The sequence below is a fragment of the Protopterus annectens genome, chromosome 1.part1, assembly GCF_019279795.1.
Source record: "Protopterus annectens isolate FY-2018-M chromosome 1.part1, PAN1.0, whole genome shotgun sequence".
NCBI lineage: Eukaryota > Metazoa > Chordata > Ceratodontiformes > Protopteridae > Protopterus > Protopterus annectens.
This window is the reverse complement of record NC_056726.1, coordinates 1,395,468,452-1,395,488,615: the sequence shown is the minus strand read 5'-3', so window position 1 is coordinate 1,395,488,615 and position 20,164 is coordinate 1,395,468,452. Positions and strand designations below refer to the sequence as shown.

General features: G+C 38.5%; 1 protein-coding gene across 1 annotated transcript in view; it reads right to left on the bottom strand.

The window, feature by feature from the left end:
- Positions 1–792: 792 nt before the first annotated feature.
- NTSR2 (neurotensin receptor 2) overlaps positions 793–20,164 on the bottom strand; it is an 872,024-nt gene continuing 852,652 nt past the window's right edge. Inside the window, exons 3-4 of the mRNA XM_044082215.1 lie at positions 3,062–3,152; positions 793–1,306 (exon numbers count right to left, since the gene is read on the bottom strand). Of these exons, the coding sequence (XP_043938150.1) occupies positions 1,057–1,306; positions 3,062–3,152 (341 nt within the window). The 3' untranslated portion in view covers positions 793–1,056. The remainder of the gene's footprint in view (positions 1,307–3,061; positions 3,153–20,164) is intronic.

The window sequence follows — 20,164 nt, the reverse complement described above, 5'->3', positions numbered from 1 at the left end:
ATGTCCAGGTCATCTGATTCCTCCATTGTAGTTAATGCAGTTCTACCTAGCTAGGAAGGAAAACAATCTAACGTGCTTAGAAGCTTTCCAAAACAGACTGTTTTTTCACCATGTTCTCACGGTAGTAATGCTGGATGAAATTCTGCTACACCACTGTAACATTAAATGAACTTAAAAATTATAGTGTAACAATAAATTAACTTAAAATTATAGCGTATACATTTGTGTGTAGGGATAGACACTGCATAAGCGACATGAATTTTATAGTCTAGCATACTGAACCAGTAGGGATTTCATCTACTTTAGGATGTATAGCAACGGTATTCCATTTCAGAAAAAAAGTACTTTAATGCCTAGAAGAGAAAGGTACTTAATGGTGCTCAGTGGAGAAAAGTGTCACATGCTGCTAGAAACAGAATAAAAACAATGCTGTGGCTTCTTTCTGCTCAGTCTAACTCCTAAGACTAAATTGCATCTGTCTCCTCCAAAGTAGGTGTGTATACCATTCGACCAGCCAAACCAATAAACTAAAAAAGGTCCATGTAGTCCTAAGCATCAAACAAGTGGTAAATAAAGTCGGAAAATAATTTCAAGCTTTAAAGCTCATTAAATAGTCAACTTTTATTCGTAAAAATGTTAAGTGATTTCATCCCCAACACTCAGGACTTTATCAGAACATCTCTGCTATTCAAATTCTTAAGTCCAGGGTGTTGGGATGAAAATGCTTAACATTTATACGAATAAAAGGTGACTATTTGATGAGTTTGAAGCTTGAAATTATTTTCCGACTTTATTCACTACTCTTGTTTGATGCCTAGGACTCCGTGCACCCTTTTTTTAGTAAATCACATCTGTTTTTTAAAAAAGACTGAAATTTGAATTCTGCATAAACAATGTAATTTTCATTCATTGCATGTTTGTATCAGTTGTATTAAACACTTAGAACAGAATAATGCTTGTAGACATAGTTCTATTTTCATTTGCTTTAACTGATATATTCTCTTAAGCTTGTTTTAGTTTGTTATCCTGGTGAAGAAGCCTGACTTCTTCTATGATCTAGTAAACAATTTCTGTAGTTTGTGAACTTAATACGGTCATGTTACTCTTGATACTCTGTGACCTTTGAGCTGCTTGTGGAGATTTCATGACTTGCCTTTTGGATTTACAGAGGTATGCCAGAGTCTCAAAGAAAAGCTTCCGGAAGGTAGATGAGACCACATTATAAAGAACTGGATTTACTGCAGAGCTCACATAGAAGAGGGTGTTAGTCAACATGTAAAAGTAGTGGTAGAAGGTATACAGGAAGCTGAAATGAAAACAGGTATGGTTACATTACTTGTATATATAGAGTGCATGCATATTTCTAATATTATCAGTGATAAAATATGCCCTTCAAACATATAAATCTACCTTCAGAAACAGTAAGTTAACAAGATGAATCACATGTAAACATTATTTAATGAAATAGTTTTATCTGTGGGAAAAAATAAAACACTTCAATTTATCATATTAACAACATTCATCACACTTACTCAACTTCAAAATTAGAGAAAGCAAACTAATATGACATACATGTATAAGCTCTGAATCTTGACTATTGGTTTGCAAAAATGTCAATATGCAGAAATATAACTGTAGAACATGTATGCATGAATGTATTTATTATATATCTATGCATCATATATGTTGAGATGGCTGAGTCCAATGATAAACATTGCTTTAACCCACTTTTTAATGGAATGTATTTCTGTTTGAAAAAATACTGTTGAGTGGCACAGTAATACAGTGGTTAGTATTCAGGTAATACAGTGGTTAGTATTCCTGCTTTACCGTGCTTGTTTATGAAGTTCATCTCCTGCCTGTGTAGAGCCTACATGTCCTCTCTATCTTTGGGTGGATTTTGAAGGCATCTTTTTTTTTTCAGTATTTCACTGGCATACTGATAGATGAGCTAGCAATCACCTACACTGCCCATCGGTGTGTATTTATTTATTTGGTTTGTTTACCAGGGTAGTATATTGATCACAAGAGACCATTTGCAGGATAGGCAGTGTGAAAAAACTCACAAGGAACAAATGAATGAAACAGAGCAAATTCATAAATATGGAGTAATTACAGAAGGTAGAAAATCCCATAGGCAATTGAAACAATATGTAAATATTATATATAGATAAACAATTATGCATTAATTTTAACAGTAAATATGAAAAGGAAGCAGCAGTTGAGAACAGAGGGTCAAAGTAGAGGTGTTGCATGTGCGGGGGGTTGTTAGGAGATGCGTCCAGCGTAAAAGTACTTGCAGTCAAATTATTGATGGAGGTTTATTTTGAGTTCAGCTCTGAAAGTGGGGAAAGAGGAGATTGACTTTTTTCTGGTAAGAGGGAGGGAATTGCCAGAATATGGGTGTAAGAATGGCGAAGGAATGGTTGGTACAGTGCAGTTTGGTTTGGGGTGTCTGAAGTAAGATAATTTGTTTCTAGAGGCTGTGGCTATAATATGGAGCCTGTATTTAAGTTGAGCAAAGAGGACTCCTTTGCCTGTTACAGCTCAGGCTGATCTGGAGAGAAATGGAGATATTTTACAGGACGTGACTGAAAGAGAACTGCTCTTTTTCATAGTGTACATGTGGTGTTTAATTTTGTGTGTGTGTGTGTGTGTGTGTGTGTGTGTGTGTGTGTGTGTGTGTGTGAATCCTCAGTGGATTGTTATTCAGTCTGGGAGTGGTTCTCTACTATCTGCCTGTTGCTTCCTTAGATAGGTGCCACTGCCCCCATGACCCTCAATCCCTCAATAGGATAAAGCAAGTTCTGGAAAATTAATAATTGTTCAACAAGTTTGTAATGTCATTTTAAGCTACTAAAGGCTAAATAACACTGTGAAAAGAATATCCTGCTATAACAAAGTGCTTTAAGTAGGTAACTACATATAAACAGTAAGCTATATTCACCTGTGAGGTAAAATATGAAGTAACACCTAAGAGGTAGAATGTTTACAGTAATTAATATACACTTGATATGATACTTCTGGGAATGTTGTCTCAATACTTGCTTTCTATACTTACTCTGACCAGGAATCCGTTGGGACATAGCAGTACATTAATCTACGAGCATGATATGGCAGCCAGCATATAACATAGGCAATCACAATAGCCCCTGTGTAGGAAAGACAGAAAAGACATTAGCACATTTCTAAAGGCACAGAAATTGTATTCTACTGATTTTTCCAAAACATTTTTTTTTATTAAGAAGTTTGGACTTACAAGGCCAAAGTGCATTTTTTAACTGAGCTAGGAGCATCGGTCGACTTCAGTGTCTTTCTTAAAAATACATAGCATATACATTGAAGTTGTGATAAGAAACACCGAACTACAGGATGTAATACCTCATTTACAGAGTAGCATCTTTGATGTTATACCGTATAGCCAGATCAGTGGTTTGCTTTGTTATAACACCCTTTAAATTCTGAAAGGAAAAACAATGATACCATATCCTTGGCAATTGCAGTACATATACTATGGCCATAGTCTTTTCAGCATATTTCTAAATCTTCATTATTTTATAATGCAAATGCCCTTTGAAATATCATTCGTTCTTTTATGAAGCCATTTTGGATAACAGAAACTATTAACACTCACTCTGGCAGTGAGGGTTTCTTGTGAAAACGAGTGTTTCTTTCATATGCTAAGATGAAGGAGTTTGATAATTATGATATGATCCATATTTCGATTGTGAGAGAAAAGCTGTAACAGCATGTATATAAAACTATTAATTGGTACCATGAAATGAAAATAATAATAATAATAATGATGGGGACTGTATGTGTCAGGGACAAAGGTTATAGTCTTTGTATCCCTACCACTGGCTCTAATAAATGTAGAAAGCAACAATAACTAACCAAAATAAAATATGAACACAACCATAAATCAGGATAAATAAACAAGTAAGTGAATTTTGATCAAGAGTGTCTACCACACCAGCCATACCCATATAAGGTTCCCACTAACAGCTGCAGAGCAGGATGAGCTAAACGCCCAACAATGCTATCTTTATCCACAGTGGCTGTAGCTTGACCAAACTACTGTACACACGCACACACGCAGACACGCTCACACACGCGCACACGCACACACACACACACACACACACACACACACACACACACACACACACACACACACACACACACACACACACACACACACACACACACTATAGTTTCCAGGAAGAGCTAATACTATTGTCAGTGCTCCAACCCTTTCTTGGGTCTAAGGTAAATAATATCACCAGCCAGAATAAATCTGGTACAAATGAAGGTACCATTTGCTTAACTACTCTTAGAAATGATGGTAGTCTATAGTTGAAAAGATTTATCTTTTTCTCAGGACTTTCATTTACTTAGTTAATTGCTGCTGACCAGGTTACTCGGACTAGGATGGTGTCCTCTTTTCAGGAGAGACCTGAGGTGTTATTCTGACTGTTTAGGGGCAATTTGGCCAAGGCACTGGGAACATTCCACTACTTTTTGTGAGATGGTTGCTAGTTGGTGCTAGAGGGCTGTTACTGGTATGGCTAAATCCAAGATGGCATTAGTGACTTGTGATAAGCTCGAGAATGAGAGAATATTAAATGTAATTCAGAAAGAAAAAGATGATTTGGAGGTGAATATTGTGGTATCAGAGGGGGGTCTAGATAACTCTGTCTTAGAAAAAACTGATGGATGAAGGAGAACCAGAGTAGTCTGAAGCCATGTAGAGGAGTGTGGTGATGGACAGAATATCTGGCAATAATGACAGCTGAGAAAGACAGAATGATTTTATAAATGGTGGCATGCATAGAACAGGGATATGTCTGCTCAGTAAATGCTCTGTGTTGGGTTGCAGGAAGATGGAGCAGAGAGCGGTAAACAGAGACTGAGAGTGGTGTTACTAGAGGAAAACTTATGCAGCAGCAGCAGTAGCAGTAGCAGGTGCCAGTGAAAGACTACAAAAATGAGTGGAAAAAAATAATGTAATGAAGTATGAAAAGGGAAAGTTAATATACATGAGTGAAATATGAATATAATTGAATGTTATGTGCATGTGTACAAAACAGGGAACGTTAGAAAAATGAGGAGGTAAACAAGAATCTGCACAAGGTCCAGATGGATTAGGTACAGTTTTTTTAAACAAATATAAGATAATGCAAAGGATGTTTTTTCTTTTTTGTAAATATTGAATGACTGGATAGAGGAGGATATACAAAGAGGATTTTAAGGGGAAAGGGAAGACAGGAGAGCAATTATGTTGGAAAATACTGACTATAAAATATTTATAAAGCTTATTCAGAAAAAAGATGTTGCTTAAGAAAGAAGAATTGAATGAAGAGATGCATGTGATTAAAGAGAAAAGAGGACATGAAATGTTAATGATGATTAAAGACGTGGTTGAGTATAGCTAAGGGGGAAGGAGAAAGATAACTAATAGTGTGTGATGTGGCTATGGCATTTGACAACATTAATCAAGGGAAAGTGTTGAATATTAAAAACATGAAATAAGTGAAACAATAAGAAAGATAGTGAGGACAATTTATAAAAAATATTGTATGTCTGTGATAGTGAATAAATGGATGGGTAGGAAAAATATAAAGACAGGGAAGAGGGGTAAAGTAGGGAATGTCCATTGAGCATTTGATTGTTTATAGTGGTAATAAATACAATTATACAGGTTTGCAGGATGGTAGATGGCAAATTATGGAAGGAATAAAGGTTTCATTAATGTTAACTTATTCAGATGATTTGGATTTAGTAGCTAAGAGCAAGCACTGGATGAAAAAGATAATCTTCAGAACAGAACAAATTTTGGCAGTAATTTTTACATTAAGATTGCAGTTAAATTAGTCAAAAAGTAAGGGTTTTGGAGAAGTGGTAGAGAATGGCAGGAATGTGTTTTGCTAGAAGTGGAATAATATTTTAGGGGTTATGTTTAGATAGGAACAAACATCAACAAAGCCATGGAGGAGAAGTTCAAAAAGAAATACAAAAGTTGATGGTCCCTCAGAAAAGGGCATATGTGTTATTAAACACATACAATTTAGGAAGGTTAGCATATATAGGGTGGTGTACATATGTTTCCAAGTTGCATGGAAAGAGGATTGTTGGGCATCTCTGTTGTTTTTTTGTGGAGAACAAGGTTAGTCTAATCAAAAGAAGGATAATTTATAATATAAATGAAAAGGGGGCATGGATTTAATAAATCCATTTGTTTTCTTAGTTTCAATATATTTGCTTTGGGTTTTATAATAGTGTCAGAAAAAAGACAATACTGCAGAATTTGTTATTTGAAAAATGTAAAATATGAGAATGGATGAGGGTAAGAAAAGGAAAAAGAAACAGAAAGTTTGGAAGAGAAGGGACATGAAAGTAAAATGATGATGTGGAAAATTGATAAAAATTAAGTAGGAATGGAAAGAAAAGAAAAGTATAAAAATAATGAAAGAGAACTGTAATATTAATCCTTGGGACATGGCGAGGGGTCTGAATACAAGAAAGGAAGAAGGAAAGAGCAGGAAAGATTTAAATCCCTTTTTTTAAGCCAGTGCCTGTATGCAGTGTTTATTGTTTAACAAACTGTGAGTGAAAAGTAACATGAAATATAAAATGTTAGAAGAAAGAATGCAATGTAATACTGAAGAGATATCAAAACATTGTTTTTGGATTGTATAAATTAATGTTTTGGAAATTATTCAAAACATGTATTTTTATTTAACATTTGTTTACCGGGAAAGTCCAACTGGGACACAACCATTTTCAGTGGAGATCCGGGGAGAAAGGCTCCAGTCACATGTCTTTGGAATGTGGGAGGAAACTGGAGCACCCAGAGGAAACCCACATGAACACAGAGACAATATGCAAACTCCGCACAGAAAGCACCTCAGTTGAGAATTGAACTGTTGAGCCTCTTGCTGTGAGGTGACAATGCTAACCGCTGCACCACTGCACTGCCCTTATGATTATAAACTGTTTAAAAACATTAATATGGACATGGTGTATTGGAAATATAAGACTGGGAGTGAAAAAGGGATTGTAAAATTATATAAAATCTTAGTCATTGCTATTGGTATTTATGTAAAGAAAAGATGATCAAGATGTAATATATAATATAAACAATGTTATGATGGATGGAGTTGGGGATGAAAAAGTGTTTGATATAAAGTGTGAATATAATGAATGTGGAAATAATCAAAGAAAGTCAGAAAATAATTAATAAAATAAATTAACTTCTATCCATTTTTGGATAAATGCTATGGGATTTTTTACATTCACATGAGCTACTAACAAATCGGGCAGATAGAACCTTGGTTTAACATCTCATCGAAAAGATAGATGTAGATGGAAAAATTTATCAACTCAGCATGCCAGTGCTGTTACCCTTTAAATCAGCTATTAAATAATTAATAAAACCCTTTTGAAGTAACTAAACTATCTTTACTAAAACAAATTAAATAATGCAGTTTGAAAAATTAAATAATATAGACAAGCCCCCGGATTTACTAATCTTCCGTGTAAGACTAGATTAGTCTTACACGGAAGCTCCAGTCTAACAGTATGATGGCAGCACGCCATGCATATTAATGAGGGTGTGCTACCTCAACTCTAAAGCTTACACGGAGTGTGGACGAGTGTAGGGGGCGTATTGGACTGCCGAGCAGTCCAAAAATCCATGCCCCTGCAATGAAGAAACGCCGCAATTTCGAGTTGCATGAGTGAGTCCGCTCACATATGCAAAATGTAACACTACACTCCCCCATATGTTAAACAACTGAAAAAATTAAAAATAAAAAGAGTTTTTTTATTTATTTTTTTCATCCGATATAGCTGCCCGTATTTGCGCGTGTTTGCATGTCCATTGCTTAGCTACAGTTAGCAGCTTAAAGACCAAAAGAGGAAAATAAGAAAAATATATGCAAATTAAGCAAAGTAGTAGTTAGAGCCTTCACCCAAAGAGGAGACATTCCCGGTTCGAGTCCCACTACTGCACGTTCCATTTTCTGTTGGAAATCTGTATACAAAAATATTTCCTTACATTTTTTATGTATAAGTTTTGTAAAAAGTATTGAAATGTTAAATGTAGTAGTGAACGCATTATATATATATGAAGGTGAAATGGTTATGCATTTTGAGGCATGAGTACGCGATTTTAAGCAATATAAAGCACTGCTAAGCACATTTTACCAGTATTGAGCATATTTAAAACCAATTGCATGTAGCTGCTCACTGCGTTAACCAGTGCAATGTCTTTGCGCGTAGCTGCACACCACGCCAACCAGCGCAACCACAACGTATTTGCGCGTAGCTGCGCACCGTGCTAACCAGTGCAAAATAGGGCAATGTCGAGCAACGTCGGGCAACGTCGAGCAACATCGAGCAATGTCGAGCAACATTGAGCAACGTTGGGCAAAGTCGGGCAAAGTTGAGCAAAGTCGGTTAAACATGGCCACAGCTCCTTTACTGTACCATAACCAGTCAGGTCTGCCCAGTAGGAAAATAAAAAGCTGTGACAGGGCTTGAACTCAGAATACTGTACACTATAGTCACAGTACTTAACCACTAAGCCATGACAACATTTCATAAACATGCACTTTCAACAGACACATAACATCAGCTAATCAGGCATGCCTACAGCTGAGTTTTTCCAAAAGTGGCCAATCACAAATAAGTGTGGGAAATGAGGGATATCTAAGCTCCACAGGTGGGAATACTTTCTATAACTGGTTGTAGATTCCTTCTGCAGTCAGCATGGCTGGTGTTGGAGAAGGCACTCGATTTACAGTGCAACGCTGGGGCACTGAAGAGTCCAAAGTAATGGTTTGGCTCCTTGTCCACAATCATGAGAAAAGACTCCTGCGAGGCCAGTACCAGGGTACCCAATATAAAATGGAGGCCTAGAACAGTCTTGCCCATGATCTCACCAGTGCCACTGGTGTTCCTCGGACTGGTGAGCAGGTCAGGCACCATTATTCTGACATGAAGCAATGTAGGGAGGATCAACTGGACCAGTGGATCCAGGAATCCCGTGCGATGCCTAATGCCCCAGTACTAAGTAGCCATTGTATTAAGTAGTTAAGAATTGCTATGTTTGTCTATACTATGGATAGGTATGTCTCAATATCATTGCATTTACTTCACAGCTGCAGGTGTCTGGGCTATGAACCAGCAAGCCCATGAAGATAGGCTGCAATGGCTGCGTCATCAGGCAGGTTAGTAATTATTCTGCATGTACTGTTATATAAAATAAATGAGAGAGCTTTCAAAAAGTGTTTTAACCCAATAAATAATGGTGTAATAATCCTTTAATAAATGTATAATTCCTGGAGTGCATCTGTATCATTTTCTTTGATATGTTATTGTACTGTTGCCTTCTACAAATAGTAGTGTTGTATTAAGCAGGGTAGGCCCATATAAAGTGGATGAAGGGAGTGCCAGTAGCTTTTATGCATATTTACAGCCCTCAACTGTTGGTTCATGCCCAGCATGTATGGGTTAATCTGGCACATGAGTAGCTTGGTATTGTATTCCCCAGAAATGCCAGTGTGCTGCCATAAATGTAGGGAGCTGTTAACATATAACTGATACTTTCACCTGAACATATCTAGATAATTATATGAAAGTAGAGCTGTCAGTGTACCATCTTAGCTGTAGTGTGTGTGAGCAATTCTCAAAATATGTTGCAGTAACATCTGCATCTTGGGCAGTTTGTATGTAAGATACAACTTATGTATATAATGATCTAGCAAAATCCAATTGCACAATATAAGGACATTGGGTATTGTAATAATACATGTAAGGGACATATAACTGCAGTTAATAGGAATGTAGTGAAAACTAGAATGATATATAAGTTGTTAATTTTCCACCCTACTGCATGTGCATAAAAAATGCAATTCTACACCTCAATCGGTATGTCTAATCTCAAAACATTTGTTGGGACATATGTCCTATTGGTTTATAAATATTTGCATTTATTTCTATGCATATGCCCTGTTAAAATACCACAATATTGGTGGCCTGTTGCCATCAATTAAACCTGAATGCTGTTGTAATGTCCACTATTGTTCTATATACGCATCTGTTATGCTTGCTTTTCAAATGTTGAAAATCTGGTGTGTTGGGTTAATGGGAATACTTCTGCATGCTGTTATAACTAATTGGGAATGCTGTTGACTGTTACTAACCCACATCTTTATTAAACTCTCCAAAACATAGTTCGTATGGGAAGGCCGGTCCCAGCGGACCCACCTGTCCCACCTCAGCTGGCCATGGCACCTGGCACCAGCAGAACTATTGCTCAGCTTGGGACCTCCTTCTCCATTGGCCCTGTGCCACCCTTGGGTAGAAGTGCTGCAGGGGATGGGGCTCGGCTCCCCCGTGCAAGCGTACGTGGAGGAGAGGCACCTATCACCCTTCGAACGGTCCAGGCTGTGGTGCGCAGAGAGATTGAACATTCTGTTGCAGAACCTCTACGCCAGCTTGAGGCCCAAGTGGTGCAACTCCCAGGTCAGCCTGCCCCTCCTACACAGCCCCCAGCACAGCCACCCTCTGGGCCATGAAGGTGCAGTGGTGACTGCCCATGGGTGGGGACCTCAGTCCCACTGTTTCCATCTGGGGGCTCATGGGCTTGCGATTTCCAAACATTCCTCCCCATCAAAGGTGTTTATCCACCACATGTGTCATATACCGCCCCTGTATGCTCTTGTTTGTCTTGTCTGTTTACCTCCCCAACCTACCTCCCAAATATACCTACTTCCCCTACCCCACATTCCTCTCTCACCTGAAAAAAAAAAGGGCAAGCTGCTCCCCAAAAAAAAATTATGCCCCATACATAGCTGCCCATTTTGTACACATGTCCACTGGACACATGAAATGTTATTTAATTGGCATTACACCATACTTCGTTGTCCTTACCCCTCTCTCAGGGGTTGAAGGTTTCATATCTACCTTCAAATTTATTGCATATGCACAGCTGTTGCTGTTGAAGAAATGGGCAGCTATGGACCTTCCCTATACCCGTCCTGCACATCCCAAGCTATTTTTCATACTGACCTTCCCTCTTTGTTCCCCTTTTTTCACCACTTTCCTATCGCCCCATTTTTCTTTTCTTTCAAAGAAATGAGCGCGGGGGTTAGCGGGAGTAAGCACTATTAAGCAATAGTTAGTGGGTTTGCGCAAGTTTGTGCTTGTTTGTGCTTGACTAAGCAAAGCGCAGCAATGAGCAAACCCGCGCAAACCCGCTTACAACTGCTGAAAAGTGCCTTAGTCATTCTGCATGTGACGGCCCTTCTTCTGCTCAAGAGCAAAATAAAACACCTCTTTAAGTCTCGAACCCCGGATCTTGCACACACTACACAACATGAAATACCACTAAGCCACTGTAGATATACATCAAGTTGGTGTTTAAATAAATATATCATGCATCTGAATGAGTGAATGTAAAGGAAAAATAGGAATACCATACCACACAACTTGTTCTGTGGATGTTGACCAACCATTGTTGTGGGATTACATTACATGACTGTGATAAGAGAAGCAGCCATTCTAGCAGGAAATAATGTTACACCATCACTTTACAACCCCACACAGTATCACAGCAGGACAAACACTGGCATATCTGTTTAAGGCAGAGGCCATACCTCTCAACTGTCCCTAATTTTCAGGGATGTCCCTGATTTTGACAAAAATTTTAGCTCTGTCACTCTGAATCCCTCCGAAAACTACTGACTTTGGCCAGAAAGGTGGTGAATTACACTTAATGAATAATGACAATAATTAAGAGTTAGACACTTATTTTACTTCAGAAAAGGGGTATTACTAAAGATATTAAATCTATTATATATAATAATTATAATACCTGTTTTCTTAATATACAAAATCTTTTTAATACCTGGAATAATATGTTTTTTACTATGGAGGAGAGACTTACAATTATTAAAATGATAATATTCCCCAAGATTTTATACTTAATACAATCAATAATACTTCCACCTACAAAAATAATTATCAAGAAACTGAATACACTAATGTTAAATTTCCTATGGGCACCTAATAGACCTAGGATTGCATTAAAGAAACATACTAATAGCTGGTCTCAAGGGGGTATTTCTTTTCCAGACTTTAATTTATATACTATCTCTTCTATTGTAAAAGTTATTACTTTATTAATAGATCAGTCATATGTCGCAAAATGGAAAGATTATTGGGAGCTAATTAGTATGCACTTCATGAAAATCTCCTTAACACATAAAAATATGATTGTAAATAACTCCATGTTATGGTTACTAAAGGAATTTAGTACTTCACCTATTACACCTAATCATATGGTTTGTTACCCATTAAATATTATTATTAGCTATCATAACTTTATATTCATGCACCCTAAGTATAGGGAATGGAATTTTATTATATTCCCTATAATGTATACTCAGGGTATGCTTTTGTCATCTACTTCTGAAGGAACTCATTTAGCTATAGATAATGATCTAAAGTACTGGTATCAGTTGATATCTGATAATAAAGTTAAAAATCTAGATTTCTTAAAACAAGAATTTGATCTAAGAGAAACTTGCTGGTTAGAGGTTCAGACCTTTAGACAACATCTCATTGATAGAATAGATCTAATGTCTATAACAGTTAAAGAATCTATTCCTACACTGATTGATTACTTGATATTAAATTTACAACATAAAGTTTCAGATAAAGGTAAACTTTCATACATACATAAAATTATCAGACAAGAAACTTTTTACAGTGTAGATACATACTGGAATTATTTCACTTCTATTAATGGGGACCCACCAAATCAACAAGATAAACAATATATATTGGAATCTGCCTATAGAACTACGTCTTCCATTGTCTGGAGACTTTATACATGGAAATTTTACATAGATCTTTTATACACCTTTGATGATGAATAAAATAAATAATAAAGATAATCTATGTAAGAGATGTAATGTAGAAATTAATGCTGACTGGGCTCATATGTTTTATGACTGTATAAAATTGAAAGAATACTGGAAGTCAGTTAATGAATTTTTGCAGGCTCTTTTACAGATAATTTCATTATTTCTAAATCTCTTATATTATTCAACACACCTGTACCTCAAAGTGTTAAAAGGTTAAGCTTCCCTTGTTCTGGTCTATTCTAGCAGTGGCTAGGAAAATAATAACCAGAAATTGGATTTCAGATACACCTCCTTCGTTCAATGAATTTAAAAATGTTATGAATATAGTGTGCCATATGGAAATAAACACAATTAGGTCAAGAACAAATAGAAAAACATCTTATTATATTGTATGGGATAATTTACAAAATTTGTTAAAAAAATCCTAATTTCAATAGCATGGTATTTTAGTTTAATTAATTGATCTGATTGTAGTGGATGTCTTTGTAAATACTTTAGTTGTTTTGTTGAATGTTATAATCATATCTATTTTTAATTACTTGTATAAAATTGTTATGATATTTCTCTTGTATGTTAAAACAATAAACCTGTTTTGAAAAAAAAAAGAAAAGGGGTATTAATTCATATGCTCTGATTCTCTCAATGTCTCAACTTAATGGCATTAATATTTTAAAGGTGCCCCTGATTGTCCCTGACTTTTTCTTGACTTTTCCCTGAGTGTGTTCAAATATGTAACTGATTGGTTGAGAGGTCTGGCAGAGGCAGAAACACAGAGGCATATCAACCTTTCTGCTGTTACACACTGTGCAAATATTTTTGGAAGGAGTTTCGGAAGCATACCCTTATGTAGGAATACAACACTGAAATACAAATGGATGTAACCATGTACTGGTAGCAACCAACTGTAAGAATGCTATTGCTCTATTGCTGAAAAGACCTGTGTGGTGCACAGACAAAAAATAACAGGCTATTCTCTGGCTATCATGTGGATAGGTCCACAGTTGGGAGTTACACAGACAGACTACTTGCTTTGATAAACTAACATGTACACAGCAACCCTGTAAGTCCAGCAAGATAAAATCCACACAATAGTACTTACAATCTCTGTACTTCTGCAACCCTACCCAAATGTAGAATATACCTGTGTGTGCAGGGTCTACCAAGGATGTAAGTAAGCATACAAACAGTACTGAAATGTGTCCAGTTTTTCTGAGCAGCTTTTGCTAATGTCAACACTAAAAAAACACAAACTGTTTAGAACTGAGTAAATGAATATTCACAGTATAGCAGTTCACAAACAATTCTTGTGCCAAAGGAATGCATCTCAATAACTATCTTTGTAGGGCAGTTAATTGTAACAATTGAAAAGAAAGTACATCTTTCCATGTATCTTGGGGTAGCATTTTGAGGGGTGAGTGCATTTCTACACTGACAAGTGGGTACTGGAAGCAGCAACATTAGATCTGAGTACAAAATGTAAATCTCTGGCCACACCTCTGGCTTCTGATATAAGAACTATACCAACTTTCTGTCTTAAACAATGATGTCCAAAGCAAACAAGGATGATCTCCATCTTGGAAAGCTGAAAGGGCCACGCCTACATGAGTCAGCAATTTATAGTACTGGGTTGCTATGACAGTGATTACTGCCATTACTACACAGCAGGCTGCATGCAATTAGCAAATGGTGGCCAATAATTGGTGCAGAGGTCATCACATGCTCATGTGCAAATTCCTACAAAGGCAGGCTGCAATCCCTGCCAACAAACTCAATCACTCTATTGCAGGGACTGACAGAGAGCGAGAGAGAGACAGAGAGACAGAGAAAGGGAAAAAAGAAATATTACCAAATCATACAAAGGAAAGATATGTGACATATATATATTTACTGGCATGTAGTAGATGTTATTGAAGAATAGTCTACATAATGTGAACCATTCATATGTGGCAGCAGGACTTCCTTATGCACAGATGTTCTGCTTAACTACTGCTATGGACAATACTGTGTGTACCTGTGGGCAGTGGGACATACCTGTGAAATGTGTAGCTCAGCATTAAATGTTAAAGATCTGATCCATGTTATCTGTGTTCTGTACAGTAGTGTGGCCAATGGCTGTTGGGGGGATTAGCGCTTACATTATATAAACATGGGTGTGACAGAACAACACATGCATGATAGTCATATTAAAGTGTAGCTTAGCATTGGAAACTGCTGTAGCAGTCTAGTATGCCTATCTAGCATCTGTTGCCATATATACCCCCCCCAATGTTAGTGTGTTTTCATATGTGACACCTGTTTGTGTTGCAGCAAGGCCCAACAGTTCAGCTGTGAGGTCCAGGGACTTACAACAGTGTGGACCTTGTGTGTGTATGCCACACACATATACAGAGAAATATATATGTGTCATACATATTCACATTTGCATATGTGCATACAGCAGAGGACATATTGCAACTGTTTGTGAAGGGGGGAGATATATATGTTGGTGAAGTTTAGTATGCACATATTTGTATGTAGGTTTTAGTGTGTGACAAACAAGACTGCATACAGTGCTGGTATATGACATGTGGTGGTTAAACACTGTGGGTGGTTTGGTTACTTTGCAATGTTGAAGCCAGTAAGGCCTGCTAAAGCTACCTGGGCTGTGAATACCTTCAATGCATTTATCCCACGACTGCGGTTTTATTTCATTACTGTACACCTTACATCCTTTGTATAATTGATATTCTCACTATGAAACGTGAAATGTGTATGTGTCCTACATATATATGTATATGTAGACAAATGGATGTGTATATGCATATATATATATATATATATATATATATATATATATATATATATTTTTTTTTTTATATATACTCATACACACCTACATCTACTTGTTGCAATAGATTCTCTGTACTGTTGACTGACTGTGATGGTCAATAAATTTGTGAATACGTCAAAGATATGTATCTGTGGGATAGCTTAGTGGGAAACTGTTTATGTCATGGGTCCTTGCTTTGATCCTAGCAAAAGCTGTGCATTCTGCTGCTAGGCAGAACAAGTGCTATTGCATACAGTGTAATCAAGTCCCTTGGTTTTAACTAGGGTGTGTCATTGGAGGCTAAAGCACTACATCTATGATTATTGATTGGTACCAATGTTGAATGCAAATCCTGTGTGTACTATAGTGCTACTTGAAGCTCTGGGCCTGTACAGCAAAGTATGGTGTATGTCCACATTGCTTGCATCCACTGTTTTGTGTGGTCCCTGTATTCATCACAGATTACATTTCTCAAGATTAAGGTTGTGTAAGTACTGACACACAGTACTGTATAGTACACACTGAAAGCGTATCTGGGTTGTCATACCTTTGTGTCCTGTAATTATGTCTGATGTGTGTGTGGGTATGTCTGTAACATGTCCTTTGACATATGTGTGGTAAAACATATAACTGCGTATCTAGCAACATTCATAGTGTGCTACAGCAGTATGCAACCTATAATCCCAATTGTGCACATATTTTGCCCACGGGTTTGGCATTAACAAGTTGTGTGGTATAATAGTAATACATTTACTGGACCTTACGCTGATTGTGATGGATGATATATTCCTTTACACATCAGCTTGATGTATATATGCTGTGGCTAGGTGGTGCATCGTGTTGCATACAGTGTACCAGGTACTCTTGTATAGGATTTTATTTTGTTGCTGTGCAGAACATGGTTCATTAGATAGAGAGTGAGCAGGGCACTTTCAAACAGTTGTGGGGTGAGCAGTGAAAAGTGGCAGTTACAGTGTTTCACTCTTGGTTAGCTTATAAGTTGCTATATATGGCAGTTCAGTGATATCTGTACTGTATAATATTAAATGTGCCATATAACTTGCTCAGACATATTTTTGTATTTATGTCTTCCAGGGATCATGGCCCATCGCAGGAACCCCAGTTACAATAGTGCTGAAGATGATATTGTCACTAGCAGTATGATTCAACACTACCGTCTCATGTTCTCACAAACCAGCCAGGACCAGCAGGAGCGTACTGCAATGTGGCAAGACGTTGTCCGCAGGGTCAATGAGGTAGGCCTGCATAACCAGACATATGAGCAGGTATGCCACCACTGCAGTGATCTTCTCAGACATGTCCGTCAGCATGCTGCTGATGTGCGTAGACAACAGCTTGCAACAGGAGGTGGTGTTAATATCCATCTCCCCTCACCAGAGTGCAGGAGCTGCTCCTGAGCCTGGTGGCACCTGCACAACAACAACAGCAGTAGACATACACCATGATGGAGGTTGGAGCCACCCAGCAAGCACACATGGAGCATGCAGGTAACATGGCATATCTGTAGACTACTGTTATCTCTATTGGTAGATCATGCATATGTGAGATGTGGAGTGTGTCGTTGAAAGATGTGGAGCCTGTTGTTGTGCAATACTGATCATTTGGAATATAATCTGTAGCCCTGTGAATGTAAACTGTTGTTGTACTGTAAGATTGCGAACACACAGTAGCAATGCCACAGTTGTGGCCACTGACAAACTGTCTCATCTCTATGTAGGTCCCTATGGGGTGACATCAAGGCAGCGGACAAATGCTGGTGAGTGTGTTTTACATTTATTATTGTACATAAAAAGTGCATGTCATAGTTAAGGTGTAGGCCATATACACATGTAACACACCTACCCATAATGCATGCTGTGCATGTTTGGTGTAAGAGCATGCACATCTCACTAATGTGATTAGCTGCCTCAAACACATGCAATACCCAGACCATCTCAAACAAATGTGGCTAAACTGTAGTGACCATTGGATAGGCACAGTTGATGCTCAACATGCACATAACATGCACATCTATGTCATACACAGAGCATTTTAACATGCTACACATAAAGGATTCACAAACCCTCTGTAAAGACACACTCCAGTATCCAAAATCTCATCCACACATTACACATAATATACCTGAGGGGTAGAGGCCTATCGTGGGGCATTTAAACACTCTGCAACACACTACACATTCATGTCAGGGAATGCTCCTTATTGGCCTCCTTACAAACTCATGTAACAACTGGTTGTGAAATGATGAATTTAGCCAAGGTAGTACAGTTCCGGCACAGAATGATTAGTTCTGGTTTGTGAAATATTTGTAGCCTTGAATGACCACCTGATGCTTCATGATGATGGCCTATGGTACTATACCCCATCCAGTTATTGTAACCACAGTATTACACATAGCTTTCATTGCTATACACCTTAATGTTGCGTGTGTGCACACATATGCACCTCTAAACAGTATGCATACCAATCACCATTTGTGCAACTGACACATATATGTCTTGTGATGCTATTGAGTGGCTAGGTCATATGAAACATATTGGGTATGTGTAGTGTTTAAATATGCAGATGTGTTTTAGCATGTCCACAATATGATCTACACTTACCATAAGTACCGTACATTGGGTATGTCGCCGAATGGTATTCCATCAATTATCCATGCACCACTGATGATGTTGTGTGAATACTCATCATGCATGTGCTAAAAATGTGTCCACAATTATTTGCTAAAGACACAGAGGTTGTAATTAGCATTGGATACCTATATGACACACAGATACACATCTAGCAATGGTATGTACACCTGTGAGTTATGGTGCACAGTACATTACTAAGTCATGAATACCTGCACAGCAATGTTGTGTCCATGTATGCATTGTGTTCCAGGGGGAGGGCCATCACCTAATAACAAAACACATGCATCAAAGTCATGTATACTGTTAGTAACAAGGACTGACTACACTTGCCCTGCATGTTGTTGAGCAACACATGTCCTGCATGCTGACATGTGTGATATCACTGTTTTGCTTGTGATACTGTACCCCACCATCACCTGCTATTGTGTCTGTTCTGTGATTGCTAATGTTGTGTGTGTCTGCTTTAGGGAGGAGTGTAGTTTTGTGTGTGTGCATGTGTGCATGTGTATGTGTGTGCGTGTGTGCATGTGTGCATGTAGTCTGAAGTTATGTTCAGGTCTTAAAGTGTGTTTCCTGTTTTCCTCTCACAGGTGCCGAGGTGGGGCTGGTTCAGTACAGCAGGGAACCTGATGTCACTGAGACAGACAGTGATGATGAGGATAGGTGTGTTGAGGCACAGGCAGGTTTGTCAGGGTCTGTTGTTGGGCCACCAATTGACAGTACACAAGTCTCCACCCCATCCATGCACACAGTCATACTGTCTGTACATCCATCATCACCATTGCCCTTAACTGAGGGACAGTGTATGGTTGGCACTGGCCAGGACAGTGTGGTATCTATGGCACATATATCAGGACACAGCAGCCATAGCCAGATGTCTGGAATGGTACCACATAGGCAGATGCCCAGGGGTTCTCGTCAGAGCACTGCTGGTCATCATGCACCTGGCAGACATGCCACACCTCTTTCTACCACACACATTTTTCAGGCTGTCATGGAGGCACAGACACAAATGGAGCGGTACACCAGACAGGGGCTAAGGGCACAGAGGGCTCATTACATCTCTGTAAATGACAGTATCCGTGACCTAGCAGGTGCCATACATAACTACACTGAGGTCATTGATAGACATTGGGATGAGACATTGGATGTCCTCCACAATGTCATGTCCATGTGTCAGGATAGTGCTCGATGGTTGAGATGTAGATGTGGACGTATGCCAGCAACATCAACAGCTGGAGGTCGCCGTGGACATCCAGCAAGTCACAGCCGCTCCTGTAGTGCCTGTACCAGCCACAGCAATGTTGGGGGGGGCTGTCCATAGACTGTCCTAGCAGACCACATGCACGTGGTTCTGACCAGTCCCAGCAGGGATCTGGATCCAGTGGACATATGTCAATCTCTTCGGATAGTACCCAATCTGGATTAGTACCTGATAATGTCTGCAGCACCCCTGCTAGGCACAGGTTCCGTATCCATGGCCAGAGATGGTGATCTGTAAAGCCTGCCAGGTACAGTCTGTAGCTGTCTCACAAATCCCCGTATATGGCAGCCACATGGTGGAACTGTGTGCATGCAGACACACACACATAAACCAGAAACGTAGGGCAAACACATACCTGCACACATTACATCAACATTGGCCCATAACAGTACTCATGGCCCTCACACACACACTCACACACACACATCAACTGTATGGCTCAGTGTAGGCCTCTGGCAAACCAACAACACACCCTGTGCATATGATGAAACCTGTGCCACCTCCT